The sequence below is a fragment of the Macaca thibetana genome, chromosome 10 (genome assembly GCF_024542745.1).
Source record: "Macaca thibetana thibetana isolate TM-01 chromosome 10, ASM2454274v1, whole genome shotgun sequence".
In the NCBI taxonomy this organism is placed as follows: Eukaryota; Metazoa; Chordata; class Mammalia; order Primates; family Cercopithecidae; genus Macaca; species Macaca thibetana.
This window is the reverse complement of record NC_065587.1, coordinates 29,658,816-29,684,402: the sequence shown is the minus strand read 5'-3', so window position 1 is coordinate 29,684,402 and position 25,587 is coordinate 29,658,816. Positions and strand designations below refer to the sequence as shown.

General features: G+C 45.9%; 1 pseudogene and 1 gene segment (V, D, J or C); both read left to right on the top strand.

The window, feature by feature from the left end:
• Nucleotides 1-1,805: 1,805 nt before the first annotated feature.
• On the top strand, nt 1,806-3,241 carry LOC126929698 (set1/Ash2 histone methyltransferase complex subunit ASH2-like; annotated as a pseudogene).
• Nucleotides 3,242-4,987: 1,746 nt separating this feature from the next.
• Nucleotides 4,988-25,587, top strand: part of LOC126929759 (immunoglobulin lambda variable 7-43-like) — a 55,674-nt gene continuing 35,074 nt past the window's right edge. The window contains 1 exon segment of the V gene segment in view: nt 4,988-5,089. Coding sequence covers nt 5,054-5,089 — 36 coding nt within the window.

The following is a 25,587-nucleotide window of genomic DNA, read 5'->3' as shown; positions in this document are numbered from 1 at the left end:
TGGTAAAAACACTCAACAAACTATGAACAGAAGGAAACTACGTCAACATAGTAAAGGCCATCTATGAAAATCCCACAACTAACATCATATGCAATCTGAAAGACCAAAGGTATGTTTTTGCTATATCTATCAGCAGCAAAACAACAATGCACATTTTCACCACTTCTATTCAAAACAGTATTGGATGACCTAGCTGGAGCAATTAGGCAAGAGAAATAAACAGAATAAAAATTAGAAATAAAAAGTAAAATTATCTCTGTTTTCATTTGACTTAATGTCTATGTAGAATACCCTTAAAAGTCACACACACACACACACACACACACACACACACACACACTTTGTCAGAATGATTAAATGTATTCAGTAATGTTTTAGAATTAAAAAAACACCATGTTAAAACATATCATGGCTGGGCATGGTGACTCATGCCTGTAGTCCCAGAATTTTGAGAGGCTGAGATGGGAGGATAGATTGAGGTCAAGAGTTCAAGAACAGCTTGGGCAACAAAGCAAAACCCTGTTTCTACAAAGAGAGAGAGAGAGAAAGAGAGAAAGAAAGAGAGAGAAAGTAAGGAAAGGAGAAAGAGACAGAGAGACAAAGGAAAGAGAAAGAAAGGAAAGAAAGAAAGAAAGGACAGAAAAAGAAAAGAAAGAAAAAGAGAAAGAAAGAAAGAAAAAGAAAGAAAGAGAAAGAAAGAAAGAAAATAAATCTCTTACATTTCAATACTTATGCAAACAGGAAACAACCCAAAACAAAATTAGGACCCACACCCATTAGGATGGCTTTACCAAAATAATAGAAAATAACAAGTTCTAGCAAGGATGTATAGAAATTGTAACTGTTATGTATTGCTGGAGGGACCATAAAATTATGCATCCACTGTGGCGGCCTGGATGACAGTTCCTCAGAAAACTAAACACAGAGCTACCATTTTATCAGAATATTCACTTCTGGGCATGTGCCTCAAAGAATTGAAAGCAGGATCTCAAAGAGAAAATTGCACACCCTTGTTCATAGCAGCATCATTCACAATAGCTAAAAGGTGGAGGCAGCCCAAGTGTCATCTATTGGATAAACAAGATATAGTATACACACACAGGGGAATATTATTCAGCCTTAAACAGAAAGTTCTGACCCATGCGATGGCATAGATAAACCCTAAAGACATGATGCCAGCAGAAATAAGCTGGTTTCAAAAGGACAAAAGTTGTTTGCTTGCCCTTATATGGGGTATCTAGTGTAGTGAAATCCATAGAGACAAGAAGTGGAATGATGTTTTCCAGGTATGAAGTTTTGGTTTGGGAAGATGAAAAATTCCTGGAGATGAATGATGGGATTGTGGTTGTACAACAATATTACTTTACTTAATGACACTGAAGCATATGCTTGAAGGTGGTTAAAATAATGTATTTTGTGTTTGAATAATTTACCACAGTCAAAAAGAAAAAGATTAATATTTGAAGCAGTTTCTCTACTTCCAAGAGCAATAAAAATATAGAGGACTAGGAGAGTGTCCACGACACCCTTCCTTCTGTGCCAGCCCCACAGCACCCTAACAGACAAATAGAGTTGAAGGTGCCTCATTGCAGGTGACACAAAATAACATGAGAAAGTCTAGGAGTGGCCATGGTGGTAGTGGTGGGTGCCTGACCCAGTCCAGGAGCAGCTGCTAGTGCAACAAGGACCAAAGAAGGGGAGATGAAGCTGGCAGTAGTGGTAGCAGCCTCTCAAGCTGGAGAGGGGCATCTGCTCTCCTATGAAAATGGTTCATACTTGATATATCTGGCAAAGATAAGTCATCCTGTCTACCTTTCATGACCAACTACAGTTTTCATTGCAATGTACATCATGATAGTGGCATATTTCATCCAAAAGCAAGCAAACATGAAGGAAATGTCCTTTAGTGCTTTGGTCAACCTGGCATGGCAGTCCCCAACACAAGACGAATATTACACCATTTCTTGATAAATACTGGGAGTGCATGATGACCATTCAGACACCTGGGAAATGACTAGGCTGAATAACATTGTTAAAACAATGAGTAAAGAAAGAGATTTATTCTTGGTAAAGAAACACCTGGATCCAAGGAATAAAGACCTGAAAGAAGATCGCCCAAGATGTGGACTTTTGGATCAGGACCTTGGTAACACTGATCCTATTTATGGACAACCAAAAGCAAAGCAGTGCCTGGTCTGTGAGTAGGAATCTGAATGGGGGAACTGAACAGGAAGCAGCAGAAAAGAAGAAGAGACACTCAGTGCAAACAGCAGGATGAGATCTCAGAGAACACCAAGAAGGCCCAGAGGGACCCTTTGTTTTCTGCTCAGTGCCTTGCCCCTTACACCTTTTAAAACACCCACTTAACAAAGATGGCTACTGGTATACTCTGACTGAGCCTGATCCACACACCCTTGATCCTCAGAAGGTTGAAGACTGCTAAGCAGGAGAACTTATTCCTGAAGACCTCCACAGTGACTGCTTCTGTGAACAGGTTTTGTTAGCCTAACATGATTGAGCTCCCCAGGTAAAGATCTCCAATGGCCAGCTGGCTGACTGCAGTTGGGAAGAAGGGCTACTCTAGGATGCAGGCCTCTCATGGAGTATGGAAAGGGACATGGTACTTTGAAATCACCAAGGATGACTTGTCACCAGACACCACTGCCAATGGGATTGGTTTCAGCCCTAAGGTAACCATCAATCTCCCTTAGGTTATGATAAATTTAGCTATTCTTGGCAGAGCAAAAAGGAACCAAGTTCCACCAGTCCACAGACAAACAGTACTCTTCTAGCTATGGACGAGGACAGGTCCTGGGATTTTATATTAACCTTCCTGAAAACACAGAGACAGCCAACTTATTGTCTGATACTTACAAAGACAAGACTTTTAAAAGTTCAAGAATTATTTGTATTTTGAGAAAAAAGACTTTTTGGCTGAAGCACAGAAGAGCCTAAAACAGATTCTGCACAGTAAAATAATATTTTATAAAAATGGTGTCAATTAAGATGTTGTTTGAAAAGATATTTTTGAGGGGGTTGGTTTCCAGCCATCTCCCGGGAAAACAGTTGCATGGTTTGCATTAACTTTGGACTGTGCTGTAAGTATCCTTCAAAGGATCTCACTTACTTCCCTATTAGTGACATAGGCTGGGATGCTGTGGTAGAGGACACTCTGGCTGAAGTCTTGTATCTCCGGGAGACAGAAGTGGATGGGAGGCACAGTCCTCCATGGGAACCCTGAATAGTTCCCTCCTTCTTCTCAAATGTGGATTTCTGGGGAGTAATACTAGATGGCTTTTGTTGTTGTTTTTGAACTGTCTCAAACGTTCTCTCAAAAATTCTGCAGAATATAGCCTATCCACTTAGCAAGTTAAAAGGCTGAATAAGACTGTGAGAGATGCCCTGCTCATCATCATTCTTCTTCCACTTCCACTTCCTGCTCTTATATTCTGTGCGATAAGCCAACAGCTACTGATCCCAACATCTTGTAATCCCTCTGGACTGCATACCTTGCCAGCTGGCACTTTTTATCTTACTGTATTTTCTAAGGAGTGAATAATCTTGTCCAAATAACTAACATATCTAAAGACATTTCCATCTGTGGGCACTGATTCCATGCTATCTAGTTTCCAAGGAAGTGGTGAGCCCGTTTCTGAGAACACCTGAAATCAATGACTGTCCCTTCCAAACCAAAAAGTGATATCCTTTTGGTATGGGTTTGGTTTTGTTATTAATTTTAAAACATACCTTTGAAGACTTAGATCTCTGAAACTATTAGATTTCTAGAAGTGTAATTGTGAAAGAAGTTTGCTTGCATCATTAACAAAATGAAAAACTCTTCCTAAATAAAATTTGTTTTGAAGTTAAAAAAAAAGAATAATGTGAGATTGGAACCTGGGAGGACTGAAGATTCCCAAGAGCACTCTCAGTTCTGAAGCTGATTGTAAGATAAGGGCTAACAACAGCCCTTCGCTTCTTATGATTCCCTGGAAGGACTCACATAACTCACTGAAAACTGTGACATTCATTAATATAATTTTTTCTACAGTGAAATAATACAGATTAAAATAATTCAAGGGAAGAGGCACATGGGCAGAGTTCAGGAGAATTCCAAGCACAAGCATCCAGTTGTCCTCTCCCAGTGGAGTAATAGACGATGCTGCATTCTGCTGGCAACAATGTGTGATTCTATGTAGGAAGCATCGCCAACCAGCAAAGCTCACCCAGGCATGGTGTCCAGAAAATTTTTGAGTGATGGGGTGGGTGAGAGTGGGGTTGTTATGTAGACCTTGATGATCATCCTCATGGTTCACTTGAGTTTCCACTGAATTGACAATGAAACTTCAACCTTTAACCTTTGGTCATTTTCTTTTTAAAAATTCTCTAAAGTAAATTATTTAAAAAATTCTCACTTAAACGAGCTGTTTATCCAATATGAGGCTCCACACAAATAGTTTCAAAGAGTCAGTAGGTCATTAAAACAATTATTTAGTCATTCAAACCATTCGGATAATAATGAACACCATGTAGCACTAAAATCGAATTACAGTCACGGGGGCAGGATTTCAGCTACAGCAAGAGAAAGTAGTACAAATGGGAATGAGCAAAGAATAGACAAGTAGTGGGTGTGAATTAGCCTCGGAAATATTGTGGCGATGTCCAAAGATAAAAATTAATTTGCTAAACAAGTGAAAGACCATGCATTCTCAGTCCAGGAAAGCCACCAGGGGGCGGTCGGGGTCTCTTGGATTATAAGAAGCTTAAGAGGTTCAAACTGAATGAACCCTGCACAGTTGCTCACTGACTCATGTAAATGTTAGAGCAGCTGCTTCCTCCCACAGGGCAAATCCACAGCACACAGCCACCCTGGGCTGGCCCCTTATAGGGTAGCTGCTCTCAGGGCTGTGGACCTAGGTGGTGGTAAAGGCAGTAAAGATTTGCATACAGCAGCACACAACACACCCCCTCCCTGTCGAGAGCTCAATAGGAGATAAAGAGCCATCAGAATCCAGCCCCAGCTCTGGAGCCAGGGATCCCTTCCAATACCAGCACCATGGCCTGGACTCTGCTCCTCCTCCAGTTCCTCCTCACTTGCTGCCCAGGTTAAGAGAGATTTCAAATACCAGCCTTTGGAAGGATCCTTGTGTCTCCCTTTCTAATTTCTAACCTGTGTCTGTTTTTTTGTTTCAGGGTCCAATTCTCAGGCTGTAGTGACTCAGGAGCCCTCACTGACTGTGTCCCCAGGAGGGACAGTCACTCTCACTTGTGGCTCCAGTGCTGGAGCAGTCACTGGGAGTCATTATCCCTACTGGTTCCAGCAGAAGCCTGGCCAAGCCCCTAGAACACTGATTTATGATACAAGCAACAAGCTCCCTGGACCCCTGCCCGGTTCTCAGGCTCCCTCCTTGGGGGTAAAGCTGCCCTGACACTGTCAGGTGCGCAGCCTGAGGATGAAGCTGAGTATTACTGCTGGCTGCACTATAGTGGTGCTCAGCACAGTGACAGACTCATAAGAGGAACCAAGACATAAACCTCCCTAGGCCCTTGTGATGTGGAGATCACATGATCAGACACGCCAGCTCTCATGGCAGCTTCCATGTGGACCAGCCATAGAAAGGGGAACGGAAGGATTTGAATTGATTCCTATTTCCGCTTAAGCCCTGAAGTGTAGGAAATGTAAGAATGATTTGGGAGTAACTGGATCTAGAAAAAAAATAAAGAAGAGTTAATTTACATTCCAAAAAGAACCTTAACAGCTGGATCAGATCTAAAGGCTGAGTCTAAATGGATTTCCTCCAGAAAAAAGCATCTTCAAAGTATGGGCTTTCTGAGCTAAGAGCAAAGGGAAGAAACTATTCGTTTTGTATATTACCAAAGTTTGTTTTATTGAGTTACTTTCAAAGCAATACATGCCTATTATATAAAATAAAACTATTAAAAACCACCAAATTCACTTCCCAGCTATCTCATCTCAAACAATCAAAATCAGTACGTTTCTTCATTGGGATGCATTCTTTCATTTTTGTTCTCAATATTTCCGCAAAGGTGATCAAACTTTTGTGCTTTTTTTTTTTTGGTTTTACACATGATTTGAGGGTACGCTAATTTGCAGTTTGTCCAGGCCCCTCCCAGGCATTTTTATTCACCCTTCTCTTTACCTCCTTTCATCCCTGCCTCCTTCCCAGGGCAGGCTTCCAGGCCTGTGGTGTCTGCTGCTCTGTCTCCATCACAAACAGAGCGGTAGGGAGGTTATCTGATATTGAAGTTCCCTCCCCATACTCAGTTGTCTGGTTCCCCTTAGGAATTCTTCTGGGTGATGAGAAGGTTCTGTTTTATTTCTGCCCTACAGTAAGACCCCAGCCATTTGTGAGGCCAAGGAGATTGAGCTCATTCTGTTGAAGCAGGATTATATATAACACATGTATTGAAATAACATCATCAACTTTTGAACAAGTCAATCCATTCTTCAGAATTATAGAAATGCATGTCTCTCAGCTGTCAGCAATGGGCTTCAGATCCCTAGAGTGATGAACTTGTCAGGGCAGGGTCAGCCACATGAAGATGTTTCTTTACAATTAGTGACTCTATTCAAGGTTTTCCCCTGCTGAGATCCAACCTCCATGTGATTGTTTATTCTTGCTCTTGTTTTCTGTCTTGTCATTGCTGTAGCTACAGAGCCCAAAACACTGCCTGGCACTAAGGACAGACTCAATACATGTTTGTTAAATATGTGAGTTCTCCTATACTGGAATCCTCAAAAGACGTACAGATCTGAGATCAATATAATAATTTTTTAAAAAATTCTGGATATTTTGTGTTTGAAATTCCAAGTTCATTCAAAAGAAGATATTAAGTATGAAGTTTTGTCTTTGGATTTGGTTATCAGGAGAAGGATATGGATATGCAAATACATAGATATCACACATACCTCCCATGGCCCAGAGACTTGAGAGCTCAGCTGGTCTCTGCAGCTGCCAATCACAGCATCTGTTCACTCATTTATGGTCTGATTCCCATGGATCCACATATGCTGGATCCTATGGGTTCATGTGGAGAAAGTGGAGAGGGCGTGATGGGCTTTCCCAGTCCTGCTTAAAAAACCACAGGAAGTAAGTAGATGATGAAGCAAATTCTGGGGACAAAATCTCTCAAGAGCAAATAAACTGCAGAACATGGGTGAGTTGGGAAAATATCTAGCAATATTTATATAGCTAAGAAGTTTTACATTAGATATCCTTCAACACAAAGTTAATTACAGAGCTTTCTATCAGCCATACGATCAATGCAATTCAAACATTCAACTCATCAGTCCCAAGTCCCATAATAGACTTTGATGGGGAAATTCTTGAAGGAAGAATGATGGGTTTATGAGCTCTGTGTCCACAGAAGAGATATTTCTGCACTAGGAGGAGTGGGTAAAGCCATTAAATAATTATGATTGTAGGTGTCCATCTGTACTTTATTCTAATCCAATATGCAATGCTGTGAGTCCTGCATCTGCAAATTGTAGCATTCATTGTACTTCCTTCAGTCTCCCAATTATTACAATAAATTAATTTTAAACATAAAGGATTAAAAGACAAATCTATTAATGTGAGAGTCCTTGGAATCTGTTGCTTTAATGTACAAGAATTATGGAGCACTTCAAATGTATATATTTGTTAATTTATGTGCCAATGATATGATATTGCTTCGTTGATCTGTTGGAAAAATCATCCAGCGAGGGAGTAAGTGGATGGGTAAAATGGGTTGAAAAATTAAACAAGATGAATTGCATTGATGATGGTCAAAGTTGGCTCATGGGCACAAACAATTCATTAGAAAATTCTCTGTATATTTGTATGACTCAAAAGTTTCCGTGCTAACCAGTATTGAAATTATCCTTGCTTGTGATGAGATGTTTATGTTCTCCTTTTAACAGGTGTACAACGTGGACAAAATGTAAGCTTACACTGTGACTTCAAGTAGGAGCCCATCTTCTCCAGCAGGCAGAGGAGAAGCTGGTGTGGCGAATGTGGAAAAGACAGCTCAGGTTTTCCCAGGAAAGACAAGTGAGTGAGCCTGGGGCCCTAAAAGCAAGGGCAGGGGCTGTGAGTTGGGCTGTGGGGGTGTGCAGGGGCCACAGTGTGAAGGACAGGGGGCTGAGACCTCAGGGTTCAGGTTTTATAATAACAACGAGGAGTTACTTAAGGGTCTTTAGCCAGGGAGTGCCCTGCCTGCCCCATCTGAATGAGAGGGATGTCTCCAAATGCCTTGAGGAGAGAGTGCCTGAGAAAAGTGACTGATCCTGATTCTAGATTATTCACTAAACACCTTGTGAGTCTAGAAATCCTGGGGTCATTTGCACAGTTAGCACAAGAGTAGACGTGGCTACACTGAGAAGTGGTGGTCTCTGCCTTTGTCTCCTCAGACATTCAACTCATTTGCAAGAGAGCTTGTGGGTATAATACATACTGATATTTCTAATTAACCGAAAACACCTAGTAAAAAAATACAAGTGGTAATATCACAATACAATTTGTATAACAGCTAGAACAATTTCTTGACTAAAAAATATGACACCACTGTGCAGAAAATGATGTTTTACTTAGGGAGATAACGGCTAATTTCATAAAATAGTGAAATATGTCACACTGCTCACTGACAAAGGTAAGTCTAGCAAATCTATTAGTTTTCCTGTATCACAAAATTGAGTCAAATCTTTATACAATGTAGGAAACAGTTGTAAATATGACTTTTGCTGAATTGCTGCCTTTAATGTGTTTTGGATCCTTTATTTTTCCTGGAAAATTTTCACTATTCACTGTCTTTTTGAACAGCCCCTAGCTGCCCTTCAACCTGGCTCCTTAGCTGACCCATTTTCCATGATGCCCACTCCGATGGCACATGCGGCAAATAGATTTTTCTAAAATGCCCTTTTGGGGTGCTGACACCTTTAAAAGTTATGTATGTACAAGTCTACACAACCCACAGACCAAGACTGCTTCTGGGAGTGAGAAATCACAGTAATAATGAATAGGATGAGAGAAGCAGTGTCTAGGAATCAGACCATGCATATGTGAATACAGACAGTGACTGGAGAGCTGCGGAGACCAGCGGGGTTCTGAGGTCTCTGAGCTGTGGGAAAGTGCCTGTCCTGGGACCAGTGTTGGATGTTGTGGGGCTGCCCTGTTTTTGCTACATGGCTGCTCAGTAAAGACCATTCACTCAAAGAAATCCAGGCCTGGGAGCGGGGCCCTGTGTTCACTGATGGGGACTCAGCAGCTGTGTCCCCTCTGGCCTGGCAGAGCTCCCTGAGCAGGGACCTGTGTATGGTCTCAACAGGTGCTTCCTCCCAGGGCCTTGGAAAAAGAAAAGCAAACCTTCCTCCTGCCCAGTCTGCAGAGTGAGCTGAGCTGCATCCTCAGGGCTCAGGGAGGGGCTGGGCAGTCCCTGGGTGGAAACACATTTGCATGAGCAGCCCCTCCTCTGCAGAGGGTGGGAAGAAAAGGAGGCCTGGGGCAGCCCAGTCCCACTGTTGGGGTAAGAGGCTGTGTCCAACATGGCCTGGACTCCTCTCTTCCTCCTGCTCTTCTCTCACTGCACAGGTAGGAATAGGCTTCACAGACCAGGGCCAGCCACCCAGCCTGATTCTCACTCTTCTGGCAAAGATCCCTGAAAAACTTGACCCTGGTTTCTGCCTTAGCACCCAATAATGTCTGTGTTTGCAGGTTCCCTCTCCCAGCCTGTGCTGACTCAGCCGGCCTCCCTCTCAGCATCTCCTGGAGCATCAGCCAGTCTCACATGCACCTTCAGTGGTGGCACCAATGTTGGTGACTACACTATACACTGGTACCAGCAGAAGCCAGGGAGTCCTCCCCGGTATCTTCTGAAGTACAAATCAGACTCAGATAAGCACCAGGGCTCTGGAGTCCCCAGTCGCTTCTCTGGATCCAAAGATGCTTCAGCGAACGCAGGGATTTTACGCATCTCTGGGCTCCAGTCTGAGGATGAGGCTGACTATTACTGTGCCATTGGGCGCAGCAGCGCTTCTCACAGTGACACACACAGATGGGGAAGTGGGACAAAATCTCACCCTGCTCTGGGTCTTGCTCAAGCAATTTTTAAATTTTAAAATAACCGGCCTAGGGACAAACTACATTTGGAAGTACTTCCCAGTTGCTAAAGGCTCTTCTCTCAATTTCCCATCCATCCTTCTGAAATCTCAGTAAAACAAAACAAAATCAAAGCAGCTGATGACCCTGAAGTGTTGGCTGCTTGTCCATGTGTGCTGACACCAGTGCCTGTGGAGCTGGGCTTTTGTTTTGAAAGAAGCAAAATGAGGCTTTCCTAGTTCGCATCATGGTCAGAGCCTGGGGACATGGTAGCAGGTGAACAGTCCCCTGCAGCATGGACTCTGTTCTTCCAGTGTACAAGCAGAGACCTCCCCTTCCATCCCCAATAGTTTATTCTCAGGGCTGTCTGAGGTTTGCTGTGTCCCAGGAACAAGGCCCTCAAATATGAAATGCTGCCTGAGGAGACAGGTCAGGGAGGAATTCCGGATAGAGAGCTGACCTGGCTCAGTCCTGGAAACCTGCATTTCAGTGGAAATGTCAGGAGATGGGGTTAGGTCTGAAGGTAACTGGGGGCCTGAGCCCAGTAAACCTCTATGTAGGACATGAGAGAGTCAAGGGGAGGCTCCGCCATGGCTGAGACGAGGCTGAGGCTGCTCCTTGGCCACGGGGGAAGTAGTTCGCGGGGATGTGACTTTCCTGCAGCTCATCCCACTCAGGACCACGGGGACTGCTGAGGGTGGGTTTCCTGATCTCTCAGGGGCTGACTGTGTTCTCTTCTCCTCTCTTACTCCATTGGAGCTTCTCACTGAGTCAGGGTCTAGTGGTGAGTCTGTGGAATATCTGGGTACAGAAACTGCCCAATCTTTGCTTCAAGTGACTCCTCCCCGGAAAACTCTTGAGGAGCCCCCACCTCAAAGTCACCTTTTTCTGCATGGGTAGCAGCAGAAACATTGGCATTTCCATGGAAATGGCTACGGAGGTCTCCCAGAGACAGCCCCTAAGTTTATGACCTAGGACAGCAGTGATGGTCCCTCAGGGGTCCCAGCCTGATTCTCCTGCCCTGGGTTTATTCACACAGCCTCCTAGACCACCTCTGGGCTCCAGTCTGAGGACAGGCTGGTTATCAGTGTCACACAGCTGCACCCTGACTCTGTTACCAAGGGTTCCTGTCCCATGGAGAAGTGAGAGATCCGCCCCACTCATCCTCTCTCCCCGTCCCTCCTTTATCCCTGCCTGTGACCAACGCCAGTTCATGCCAAGGCTTCTGCTGTCGGTTATATTAGTGAAAGCGGAGCAAGAGTTCAGTGACAATAACTCCTTTTCTTACTGGTCTTCCCAGTGGACAGAGAATCAGTTTGTTTCAAGAAGCAAAATAAGCTGCCCACACATGGTGGGTGGGGATGCGGTGGAAATGACAAGAAACAATCCAGCCTGGCTGGGCACGGCGGCTCACGCCTGTAATCCCATCACCTTGGGAGGCCGAGGCGGGTGGATCATCCTAGGTCAGGAGTTTGAGAGCACCCTGGCCAACATGGTGAAACCTTGCCTCTCCTAAAAATACAAAAACTAGTTGGGCATGTTGGCTGGTGCTTGTAATGCCAGCTACTCGAGAGACTGAGGCAGGAGAATCACTTCAACCCGGGAAGCGGAAGTTGTGATGAGCCGAGATCACGACACTGCACTCCAGCCTGGGCAACAGAGAGAGACTCCGTCTCAAAATAAATAAATAAATAATAAATAAATAAAATAAAAGAAGAAAAGAAAGAATCCAGGCTGTGTGACCCAGAAGTCCAGTAGCCCTTGGCCTGGTCCCACAGGTGTCCCCTCCTTTTGGTGCAGGTATCCTGGCCATTGCCTGAGCTCTGAAACTGTGGGAGCGATGACAGCAAAGGAGAGTCCAGCCTGTGGGACCCACAGATGTGAGACAGGAAGTTGGATGCTTAAGAAAACGTGGGCTCAGCATTCTGAAAGGGCTGGATCTGGCTTGGCCTAGAGCTGGTGTAGAAGAGAAGCAAGAGAGATGCTCAGCCTCAGGTGGCCCAGGCCCAGCGGTCCTGTCAAGGGGCTGAGCTCTCTGCAACATGGATATCCTGCAGAGACATCCTCGGGGAGGCTGTGATCCCAGAGTGATGCAAAAATGCTAATGGAAGTGAGCAGGACGTGGCTTATGGGGGAGGAGGAGATGGGTGTGGGATCAGTTGTGATAAGGAGGGTGCAGCCTGAAGAGGAGACTGTCCATTGCGACTCATAGGAAGAGGAGGCCTGGGGCCTAGAGCAGTGACAAAAGGAGGACCTGGAAGGACCTGGGCCCTCAAGACACACAGGTACTGGGGTTTTGTTCTGTCTCTGAGGGTCCCTGAGGAGGATCACATACAAAATCTATGGTCAGTGCCCTCTTTCCAGGGTTCACTGTCCCAGCTGTTGTCCCTCCCGGATCCTCTGGGTGTCCAGTTTCCTTAGCTGTGGACCTGTTCTTCTCTCTGCCCTCAGCCTAAGAGCTGGTGGGGCATCCACCAGGAAGTGCATCCATGGGCGGGGAGGGGGCCATGGGCAGCCTTGTCCTGTATGTGAGACACTGCCCAGCCTCGGTGACCCCCTGTTCATTAAAGTGGGAGGAAAGGAAAACAAAATTCTCTGTGACCACCTATGCATCACCAAAGAAACCGCAATGAGAAGGAAACAGGAAGCGAAGCCCAGATCTAATAGCTAATTTCTACTTGGAAATAAATAAAACTTAATATGCCTGATGTGTTATGTAAACACAACAAACACATTTTTAAAACTATAAACATTATGTAAAGGAACATGGCTCACACTAAAAGGAACATTTAAAGTAATGACACGCTTGAAATGTGATCCCAAAACACAGCATACATTTTATTTCAGTTCCATATATGGACTGGTTTTATTTAAATGTCAATATTAGATTTCACTATTGCACTGTTTAAATGGAGCATTTAAAATCTTACTGTATTGCAACTTATATTAACATAACCATCCTGCTGTTTTTCTGTATTCCCTTAAAATTCCCTAAACAAATATTTATTACGATCCCAGGGTGTATCAGGCCAGAACTCCCGCAGTCACATATACAATCTGTCTCATTTTTCATTTTCATAAATAGAGTTATCTTTTTCTTCAGTTTATTGTTTTTAATGTATCATATTCTAGATGTCATCACACATCAAAGATAAATCATTTCTATCATCTTTAAGACATGCCCAAAACACTCATTACTGAATTCGAACCATATTATTTCCTAAACATCCCAGTTGGAATGGTTGATCCTAAAGGCTACCATGTGTCAGGCTCACCTGAGTACAGACTCTGGTCAAAACAAGTTAGCGTTTTAATTCTTCCCATCTTCAAATACTGAGCATATTTGCTTTTTTTGCTCTTAAGCGAAACACTGCAAAGTCATTTGCCAGGATCTCCTGCAGACTGGCATTCAGTGATGGAGAACAGACTCCTGGGTGAGATCCCTGGTCAAAGAAACCAGATGACTATGACTGCAAGTCTGCTAAGGAAGAGAGGGAACAAAGATTTACCAGCATAACCCTCTGAGAATGTACCCCGGGCATCGTGGAGGGAAGAGCTGCTGACTACCCAGCACTGCAGAATCCACAGAGGAAGGAGAGCTCTGGCCACCAGGGAGGAGCGACATGAGAGCAGAGAACCCGGTGTCTCCACAGTTGAGGAAATGAGTCCATGGGGCTGGTCAGGGCTCTCGATTTCATTCTGACATGAGAGGACTTCGGGTAGTCACCACCTGAGTCCTATACAGTGAACAGCCAGGGAGCCATGGACAGATTCACCCCTGAGGAACCCAGGAGAACGTGAAGTCTGGCCTGAGGTCATGTAAAAAAGACTCAGGGGGCTGCCTGGCCTGGCCCTGATGGAGAGGGCGGTGGACAGAGCAACCGGGAGGGAGGGGTGTCTCTGAGAGGCTCTGGTCACCTTGTCATACAATGGTGGTGTACAATGTCGCACAATGGACACGAGGGGGCGCCAGCGCACCATTCCTGAGAAGACTGGGTGTGATGAAAGCAGGACCAGCGTCCACTGTCCTGTTTGGTGCCCTATGCTTAGGGCTCATAGATGCGAACTCTCTACCCCCTGGGACCACACGGCCCCACCCCTGCCACTCCCTGACATCCTCAGGCAGAGGAGCTTGACCCAGGGCCCAGGGTGGGATCAGAAAGCTGGAGGATCTGATTTGCATGGATGGACCCTCCTTCTCTCAGAGTATAAAAAGGGGAAAGCAGAGATTTGGGGAAGCTCTGCCTCAGCTGTGAGCACAGAAGGCAGGACTCGGGACAATCTTCATCATGACCTGGTCCCCTCTCCTGCTCACCCTTCTCATTCACTGCACAGGTGCCCAGACACAGGGTCGGGGGAGGGGTCCTGGAAGCCCATGAGGCCCTGCTTTCTCCTTCTCTCTCTAGACCAAGAATCACCATGTCTGTGTCTCTCCCGCTTCCAGGGTCCTGGGCCCAGTCTGTGCTGACGCAGCCGCCCTCAGTGTCTGCGGCCCCAGGGCAGAAGGTCACCATCTCCTGCTCTGGAAGCAGCTTCAACTTCAGGAGGTATTATGTGTCCTGGTACCAGCAGCTCCCAGGAGCAGCCCCCAAACTCCTCATCTATGATGTTAATAAGCGACCCTCAGGGGTTTCTGACCGATTCTCTGGCTCCCAGTCTGGCACCTCAGCCACCCTGGGCATCAGTGGACTCCGGCCTGAGGATGAGGCCGATTATTACTGCTCAGCATGGGATAGCAGCCTGAGTGCTCACATGGTGTTCCAGGCCAAGGGGGAACTGAGACAAGAACCCCCTTCCTCGTCTGCCAGGAGGGTGAGTGCCTGCAGCTGCTGCTCACGCCTGACCTGTAGCTTCTGCTGCTGCGGCTTCCCCCATGGGCCTAGGGGCAGCCAGGGCCCTCCTAGGAGTGGAGGCTCTACCACTTTTGTCCTCAGAGTCAGGAACAGGGACCCCAGGAAACAGAATATCCTGCTCCTGCAGCTTGGATCACAGGGTTTCTGCACTGAAATCCTGGGCTGAGGTGGCAGGTCCAGCTGTGTCTTCATAGACCTTCCTGTGCCTCCCCATGCTGTGGGGAGGGGGTGAGGAGGTGTGGGCCTTTGAGCTTCACTAGAGCCCAGAGGGTGACAATGTGCTCCCCGAGACCTGGACTCCTTCCTTAACCCTCCTCCTATCACTCTCCTTACTGTAGCTATGGCCAGATGAGGGCTTGAGGCTACTTGAGGACTTTGCTCAGCCCAGGGGCTGCATCCCAGGCATTGTTTCCATCGCCTCTCAGTGCCCCAATGAGGAGAAGAAAGAGTTAGAAATCAGAAGCCTACCCAAGGCTCCCCTCTCTCCTCTCTCCCAGCCTCCCCCTGGCTTCCTCCTTCCACAGAATTACAGAGGAGGCAGCCACAGAAAACAAGGGGAGGTCCAGTAATTCTATTAGGCAGCAGAGCCAGGCAGTTCCACCAGATGATGAGGGGAGGTGGAAGAGGTTTCCAGGACCAGAAAATAGTGAGGACCCTCTTTCTAAAGTGAGGAGCGGTGGCATAAACTGAGGCTCAGATGGTGGACCAGATCTCCTGAGCCATCTACTCATTTTTTCTTCTGTTGCAGTTTGAAAAAGAATAGGATAAGAAAATTCCTTTGAAGAGATAATTTTCCTCAGATAAGAATTCTTAGAGGACTGTTGCCCACTCAGGCATTGAGGGGAGGCTGAGTCTCACTCTCAGATCAAAGAAATTGGGGGCTTTCAAGGAAATTAGTTAGGACTGAAGTTCCCAGACTGACATCTAAGACTTATGTCCTCGTAGCAGAGCCCAGTACTGATACCAAAATGGATGAAGGCTTACAGATAAGTCTAGAATATTCTAGTTCACACTGACTTGTGGAAAAGACAATCAAGTAAAAATATTGATGCAGTAAAACAGCATCGCACAGTGAGGAGAGGAGAGCTTGGGTGGGGGAGGGTAGAGAAGCCATTAGAGGGTTGGACAAAGAGGACACAGGATCTGAGGTAAGAGTGTGAAGACAATTCCAGATGCTTCAGAGAAGATGGACAAGGAGGTTGGAAGTGTGAAGGCCATGGGACCAGCTGAGGTCACTGGGAGAGAGCGGTGAGATTCAGTACTGGTTTCTGGGGAGGAGGGACTGAAGCCTGAGTCAGGTGAGAAGCTCAAGGCCGGCCTTAGTCTTTGACCGGGGCACAGTGATCACACAGTTTGGTGGGGGGTGGGGTCCTTCAAGTTAGAGGGGGTTGCAGGAAGCCTTGAGTTCATCCTCACAATGAAAACTTAGACAAAAGCTCCCTAGCCTTGTTCAAATGTGTCACGTGACTTTTTCCTCCCCACATGGCAAACGGGAGAGGAAAACATATCTCTGAGATATATGACATGTCAACTCTCCATAACCTCTCCTGTCCCTGGCTGAATTCCTATTTGGAAACAAAATGGCTCCCCAGTTTAGCATATGCCATCCTCACTGAAAAAGTTCCAGAATGAGAAACATCTGCCCTCCCTGAACAGCTGGTCTGGAATCTCGGCCTTAAGGACAACCAGAGGAAATTATTCATGCCGTCTCCCATGACAGCATCATGGTGAACAGAGAGCATATCTGATGGGTTTGGGCCACACACTGTCTGTCCCTAATATTGCAGCTGGGGACTCTTACATGCTGAACTCAGGGCTGGAAAATCTGAGATCCAGACACTACAGGAAAAGGCAAAAGCAGGAGCTCTGCCTAAGTAGCCCCACTGTGTGAATCACTGTACCCTCCACCCTCATCTTTAGTTCATAATGGGTATTGTCTTGTGAAAACTGAGAGCTGAGCTGGGACACAGACAAGAGAGTCTCTGTCTCAAAAAATTCCATCATGGGATCCCTGACCTTTGTGATATTCCTTTCACAGATCAATTCCATGCCAAAACACATCCATGCCCATCAAGGAGGCATTGATAGGAGAATCAGGCAGCCTCAGGAGAAACAGAAAGCAGATAAACATCCTCATGTTGGCCTCCAAAGCCCAGAGGAAAAAAAAGGGAGAACAGTAGTAGTTCATGAAGCCACACTAGAGGCCACTGATCACCATCACCTCGGCACCTCTCCTCCGTCTGTCCCTCTTCAAGTGAGGACCAGACTCAGGGAACAGCACCTGCACCTCCCACTCTGTCCCCACACTGCACAGGGAGCCTCCTTCTGCTCTCATCTCAAGGTGGCTGCTCCCCCAGGTTAGCCGTGTCACTGCTGAGAGTCTTCCGTCAGTCCTGGTTCCAGGGTCTGGGGTCAATGGCAAACTGGCTTTTACTCAGGTGTGACCCTGCCCCTTCAAAAGCCGGTTAAACTATAAAAGCCATAACTGAGCTCTCCTGCTTTACCCAAACTTTAGATTCTTCTTCTCAGTGTCCTTCTAGAAAGTGCTGTCTATACCCAATAATATCATGTTATTTCCTCAGGTCTAGAGCCATTTCATTTCCAAAATTCTATACTCACACTTATGTTCTCATTTCCTGTCATGGCTCATTTTCCACTCAGCAGCTAATGATGCCAACCATGTATCTACAGGCCATTGTCACAAAAAAGAGAGATGGCAGGGTTCTTAAATAAATAGAGGGTTAGCAAAGAAAAGTTTCACTACCTCTTAGGAATTCCTCCAAGATCTAAGAAAATTAATTCCAGAGCTTCAAGAATTTACTCCTCAGAAACAACAGCATGAATACATTCAGTAGTGAATGTTCTTGGTCTTCTCAATGAATAAACCTCTGATAGGTCCAGAGTATATGTGTCAAAAAGGTAATGGCATAACTTTCAGAAAGATGTATTATTAAATTACATCAACAATTTTAATCAGAATGCATATTTCTGAAAAAAAGAAAAAGCAGTATGATGGTAAAAAAAAAAAATGTAAAGAAAGCCTTTTAAAAACACAGTGCTTATAGTCCACCAGGATAGCACCTGTGGGGCAAATTTTCTTTGCTGAAGATGCACTGTGTTTTTGAATAATAGCAAGATAGCATTGAATATGATGTCTTCTTTCACAGCAATCTAAAAATTAACACGATCCCATTTGTATGAAATATCCAGAAATATACCTGTACATGTGGACATTCCCATCACACACCTCCCATCCAGGCTCTCCTAAAGTGGAATCTCCTCTTTTTCTGCCCAACCAGTGAACAAGCTCCTGGACTTGGGGAATAAAAGTACATCTTCTTGGATTTCTGAGGACTTGCCCTGCCAGGGTGCCTTTCTCAATCACAGTCGCTCCTTCCTGGGAATCCACTTCTCCTAGATCCTGTTATTTATCTAATGTTATTCATTTGTATCTACTTCATGGACTTCTGTACATCTTCACCTGAAACCCAGGAATCTTCAGGTCATGCCCATATTCCCTTCGTTCTCCTGTACTCCCTTCTTCCATCTTTCCCTAGGATGCCACCTAGTGGAGATCTCTTCTCAGACCCTGGAGCGCAGCAGGGACTTCTCTGGTCTCTGCCCCAGGGATTAAGAGGGTGGAAGGGGGGACTCCTGTGCCCCTCCTATGCCTGTGTTTTCATCAGGGCAGCTGCACAAGGTAGGGATTAGGCTGCCTAGATCAACATGGCAAATCCAACCCTGCGCTCTATGCCCAGCACAAGATACGTGCTCAGTAACTATCTGACAGAGACCTTCCTCTTATCACATGGGCCACATTATACTGGCCCCAGGATGGGGCTGACCTGGGAGAGGTAGCTGTGGACCTGCTCCTCACTCTGCCCTCACCCTAAGAGCTGATGGGGCATCCACCAGGAAGGGTATTCCTGGGCAGGGAGGGGGTCATGGGCAGCCTTGTCCTTTATGTGAGGCACGGCTCAGCCTGGTCACAAGATCCAGATGACTATGACTGCAATTCTGGGGAAGTAGAGAATGAAGATTGACCAGAATAACCCTCTGGGAATGTTCCCTGGGCATCCTAGAGGGAAGAGCTTCCCTTCTACTCAGTGCTGTAGGATCCACAGAGGAAGGAGAGCTCTGGCCACCAGGGAGGAGCCACGTGGGAAAGTGAGTCCATGAAAGTCGGTCCCTGGTCTGGGTTTGATTCTGACCTATGAGGACATTGTGTAGTCACCACCTGAGTCCTCTATAATAAACAGTGAGAGCGCCACAGACAGATTCACTTCTAAGGAGGTCAGTAAAGTGGGAGAACTGCCCTGAGATCACAGGGAGAAGACACAAGCACCACCTGGCTTCCCTGAGAAGGGGCAGTGGACAGAACAGAGCAGAGGCAGCAGTGTCTCTAGAGGCTCTGGTCACAACGGTTTGTCTTGGTCTGGACACCAGGGGGTGCTTGGAGACCATTCCTGAGAAGACTGGGGTGATCAGAGCAGAACCAGCCACCTGCCCCGCCTGGTGTCCTCTGCTCAGGGCTCACAGCTGCATCCTCCCCAGCCCCTGGAACCACACAACCCCACCCCAGCCACCCCCTGACATCCTCAGGCACAGGGGCCTGACCCAGGGCCCAGGGTGGGATTAGAAAGCTGGGGGTCTGATTTGCATGGATGGACCCTCCCACTCTCAGAGTATGAAGAGGGGCAGGGAGAGATTTGGGGAAGCTCTGCTTCAGCTGTGGGCACAGGAGGCAGCACTCAGGACAGTCTCCAGCATGGCCTGGTCTCCTCTCCTCCTCACCCTTCTCATTCACTGCACAGGTGACTGGATACAGGTCCAGGGGAGGGGCCCTGGGAAGCCTATTGATGATTGGTTTCTCCTGTTGTCTCTAGAAGCAGAATCATGATGCCTGTGTCTCTCCCACTTCCAGGGTCCTGGGCCCAGTCTGTGCTGACGCAGCCGCCCTCAGTGTCTGGGGCCCCCGGGCAGAGGGTCACCATCTCCTGCACTGGGAGCAGCTCCAACATTGGGGCGGGTTATGGTGTGCAGTGGTACCAGCAGCTTCCAGGAACGGCCCCCAAACTCCTCATCTATGACAATAATAAGCGACCCTCAGGGGTTTCTGATCGATTCTCTGGCTCCCAGTCTGGTACCTCAGCCTCCCTGACCATCACTGGACTCCAGTCTGAGGACGAGGCTGATTATTACTGCCAGTCCTATGACAGCAGCCTGAGTGCTCACACAGTGCTGCAGGCCTGGGGGAAACTGAGACAAGAACCCCCTTCCTCCTCTACCAGGAAGGTGAGCACTCAGCTGATGCTGCTCAGGCGTGGCCTGTAGCTTCTGCTGCTGCAGCTTCCCCATGGTCCATGGGTATCCAGGGCCCTGCCTCAGAGTAGAGATTTCTCTTTTTTTCTGTTCTGAGAATCATGCACAGCAGCTCCTTCCTAGGAACAGGGCCTCCAGGGAAGAGAACACCCAACTCTTTGCACCTTGGGGCACAGGGCCTCCAGACTGAAGTCCTGGGCTGAGGTGATAGGTCCAGCTGTGTCATTACAGACCTAACTCTGATGCAGAACCTGTGTCTCCATCATCCTCATTTCCTGATTTCTAGAAGTTCCCAGACTGTTGGCTTTCTGTCCCTGCTTCTCAGGGTGAATCCCTTGGCTTCTTTCCTCACCAGCCCATTCTTTTTAATAAAACCCTTTCCAAGGAGGAATAATGTACATATGATAAAACACGTATATTTATAATATGCCATTGCACCCATGTTGGCATGTTTCTGGATCCTTGAAAGCATCACCACCACCGAGCTATGCAACCTGTGACCAACCCCAGCAGCTCCTCATGACCCTTTGTCATCACCCTTTCTACCCCAGTGCCCTCCTGGGAAGCCACAGATCTTCCCCTGTCATTAGTGTTTGGTTTTCATTTGTGGAATGCATCAGAGTTCTCAAACGTTATCTTGCCATTTGTTGAGGCTTCTTTCACTCTGCACACTTGTTCTGAGATTCTCCCTGTTGTTGCTGAATTGCATCTCATCCCATAAAGGGTTCATTAGTACCTTTCAGGGTCCCCAGCCACTTTGCCTTTCATGCCCATTCCTGCCTTTGTATATACACACATATATAACCCAGGGTAGCCTATATTCCCTTTTCTCTGATTTTTAAAAATTCAATACATTTCCTGGGGCCCCTAACAGTATTGAGTCCTGTAGGTATTTAATGTTCTCTCTCTGGTGATTCTCAGCTCTGCTTGCATCTTATGCTATTACATACTCACTTCTCGCCATTATTCAACAATTTTGTTTTATTCTCTTGGTTTTAAATAGGTAATACACAAACAAGATGCCTCATGAGAACTATAGAAAGCATCTCCCCCTCCTACATCCTGTCTCCTGGCCTGTTGGTTTCTCTCAGCTGAAGTGACCAGGGGTGCTGATACTTATGTTCCCTCCCAGCCAGGGTCGGTGTGTAGAAACAAGGGTGTCTGTCTGTGTCTGTGTGGGCAACCACACTATGTTTTCTTTAGTACAACTACAGCCTTACTATTGACAAACAACTTTTTAATTGCTGAGACTGTGACTTCATGTAATCCTGACAACAGCTCTATTATTGCTTTTCAGGCAGTGGTCCTGATTGCAGAGGAAGTGTTTGTGGCCTGGAGATAGTGTTTTCTAATTTATCAAACATAAACACTGGAGGTCAGTTCAATTTGAATTCAGTAAAACAGTGATGAAGAATTGATATGTAGGCTGGGTGCTGTGGCTCATATCTTAATCCTGGCACTTTTGGAGCCAAGGCTGATGGATTGCTTAAGGCCAGAGATTGAGACAAGTCTGACCAACGTGGTGAAACCCCATATCTCCTAAAAACACAAAAATTAGCTGGGCCTCATGCCATATACCTGTAACCCCAGTGACTCAGGAGGTTGAGGCATGAGAATCACTTGAACCCAAGAGGCAGAGGTTGCAGTGAGCTGAGACCGGTCCACTAACTCCAGGTGGAGTAACAGAGTGACACTCTGACTCAAAAGAAAAAAACAAACAATCAGTATATGTATCTCCCAGGCAATATTATGTATTTAAGTATAAACATAACTGGGTACCCTTTAATCGATCTGGTAACTCCACACAGTGTCACAACCTAGAAGAAGCATAGCTGGGGCAGGCCTCCCCTTACTGATGCTGGGTCTAGGGGCTTAACTACAAATGCAGAGCTTCTCTAAGAAAGCTACACTCAAGTGGGCACACCAGTTAGCATGTAATACATGTAATATAACTCCCAGTGAATGATGCCTACTCACTTCTCTAATTATTCTTTTTATTATCCTTCAAGTCTGCAGATTCAGGGCCTCCCCAGGGATTGCTTCAGCATGAGCTCTGGAGAAGTGATCTCATGTCCTGTCACACCCAGATGCATGGGGCTACTCAGTCCCCACACACACGGGCTTCAGCCAGGGGTGCATAAGTAACATGTGAGAGAGAGAAGAGCTCAGCCTGCCTCTGCCTATGTCTAGTGAGAGACCAACTTCGGTTTCATTTGATGCTGGAGGCTGGTGAGCTGAGAGCAGAGGAGAGACCAACCTTAGAGTGCAGGGCTTTTAGGAGACAAATTGGGAACCTGGAAATGGGCCACACTCTTGAGTGAGGAAGAAGCAGGCAGCTGTGGGCACAGCCCTGCATTCCTGGTGGCTTCCCCTTCATCAAGCTGGGCTCCCTGCTCCAACGTCTGTCAGGGAATCTACTTCAGGAAGGTCGAGATCTCAGGACTTTACTACAAATAGCAGTAGATCAGGCAGGTATGTCGTGGTTCAAGAGTTCTATGCACAGCAATAAGTACAGATGCATATTCACAGGGGCCCTCGCAGTTGTCTCTTTTGGAGTGGAAGAAATGAAGAAAGGCAGGGAGAAACTGAAAGACTCAGTGGGTCTGGGCCTGGGGCAGCACCGGATGTTGTGGGCTTATCCCTGAGAGGTCTGCAGGTGACCATAGCTGGGAAGCCAGCCCCTGCTGTGACCCTGTGTCATCTGCTCACTGCTCACTGAGCTCAGCAGCTGTGTCTTCACAGGAAGCTGGGTGCAGCCAGCTTGGCCTTCTCCACCCCGACTGGAAAATGCAGGCAGGTGACTGTCAGGATTGAGATCCTATGAAGGGTCGGGAGACAAGGAAAGGGGGCTGATTTGAATGAAGCAATCATTCCGCACTTTAAGAAAACTAAATCCCATTAATAGAAATTCTGGGGCCATCCAAACCTGATCAATCTAAAAGAGGGTTTATCAGTTGGAGGTGGTCAGAATGAGGAAGAAATGGGCTTCCTTGAAAAAGTCATCAACATAGCCACCAACTCTGGGACAAATGGCGTGACTCCTTATAACTGTCACCCCATATTACCCACAGGAGCCTGAGTCTAGCCCGCACCCTATTGTTTCTGATTCTGGTCCCAAAAGGGTCCTGTTGTTCCTGAACCCTTTGCCTGTGTCTGAATCCAGGGTGGCAGGGGTAGCCCCATCTCAGTCAACATCTATAGAGAGGTAACAGCTACTATGGCTTCAAGCAGAGTTCTCAGTTTTACCCGTGAGGGCCTCTTTTGCTTCCCCACCCTCTCACACAGGTGACTACTGCTGTGGGTCTGGTGGAGTGGCCCCTGGCCTCTGAAGGACACAAAGTATTCCCTTCCTCTCTAACACCAGGCATATAGTGGAGAAGGTATGGGTGGGTGTAGAGCAGATTGGCTTTTCCAGATGCAAAGCAGTAAGACCCTGGCTACAGAAAAATTATTTCACAAAACCCCACACCCTTTCACGACAAAAACACTCAGTGAATTATGAATAGAAGGAAATTACCTCAACATGGTAAAGCCTATCTATGAAGTTCCCACAGCTAGCATCATATGCAATCTGAAAGACTGAAGATATTTCCTGTAATTTCAGGAACAAAGCAAGGATGTGCACTTTCACCACTTCTATTCTTCTATTCCAGATAGTATTGGAAGACCTAGCCAGAGCAATCAGCCAAGAAAAAGAAATAAACAGAAAGGAAATTAGAAATGAAAAAGGAAAACAATCTCTGTTTTCAGATGACATAATCTCATATGGAGAAAATCCATAAAACTTCCACCAAAATAACAAACTCCTCTGAGCAGAGGGACCATGTTCTAACCCGATGCAGGGAAGCTAAGAACCTTGATAGAAGGTTACAGGAACTGCTAACTGGAATAATCAGTATAGAGAGGAACATAAATAACCTGATGGAGCTGAAAAAGGCAGCACAAGAACTTTGTGAAGCATACACAAGTATCAATAGCTGAACCAAACCAGTGGAAGAAAGTATACTAGAGATTGAAGATCAACTTAGCGAAATAGGTGTGAAGACAAGATAAGAGAAAAAGGAATGAAAAGGAATGAACAAAGCCTCCAAGAAATAAGGGACTATGTGAAAAGACCAAACTTACAATTGATTGCTGTACCGTAAGTGAAGGGGAGAATGGAGCCAAGTTGGAAAACACACTTCAGGATATTATCCAGGAGAACTTCCCCAACATAGCAAGACAGGCCAACATTTGAATTCAGGAAATACAAAGAGCATCATTAAGACACTCCTCGAGAAGAGCAAGCCCAAGACACATAATCGTCAGATTCGCCAAGGTTAAAATGAAGGAAACAATATTAAGTGCAGCCAGAGAGAAAGGTCAGGTTACTTACAAAAGGAAGCCCATCAGACTAACAGCGGGTCACTCTGCAGAAACCCTAGAAGCCAGAAGAAAGTGGAAGCTAATATTGAACATTCTTAAGGAAAAGAATTTCCAACCCAGAATTTTATATCCAGCCAAACTAAGCTTCATAAGTGAAGGAGAAATAAAATCCCTTACAGATCAGCAATTGCTGAGGGATTTTGTCACCACCAGGGCTGCCTTACAAGAGGTCCTCAAGGAAGCACTAATTATGGAAAGGAAAAACGGGTACCAGCCACTGCAAAAACACACCAAAATGGTCTCCTCTTCCCCTCAGTGATGCTATGAAGAAACTGCATCAAGTAATGTGCAAAATAACCAGTTAAAATCATGATGACATAATGAAATTCCCACATAGTAATATTAATTTTAAATGTAAATGGACTAAATGTCCCAATTAAAACACACATACTGGCAAATTGGATAAAGAGTCAAGACCCATTGTTGTGGTACATTCAGGAGATCCATCTCACGTGCAAAGACACACATAGGCCCAAATTAAGGGAATGGAGGAATATTTACCAAGCAAAGGGAAAGCAAAAAAAAAAAAGCGGGGTTTATCCAGTCTCTGATAAAACAGACTTTAAACTAACGAAGATCAAAAAAGACAAAGAAGGGCATTATGTAATGGTAAATGGATCAATGCAACAAGAAGAACTAACTATGCTAAATATATATGCACCCAATACAGGAGCACCAAGATTCATAAATCTTGAATCTTTGTGTTCTTAGAGACCTGCAAAGAGACTTAGACTCCTAGGCAATAATAGGGAGAGTCTTTAATACCCCAATGTCAATATTAGACAGATCAATGAGACAAAAAATTAACTAGGATATTCCATCCTTAGAAAACCCCATCATCTCAGCCCAAAAACTCCTTAAACTGATAAGCAACTTTAGCAAAGTCTCAGGAT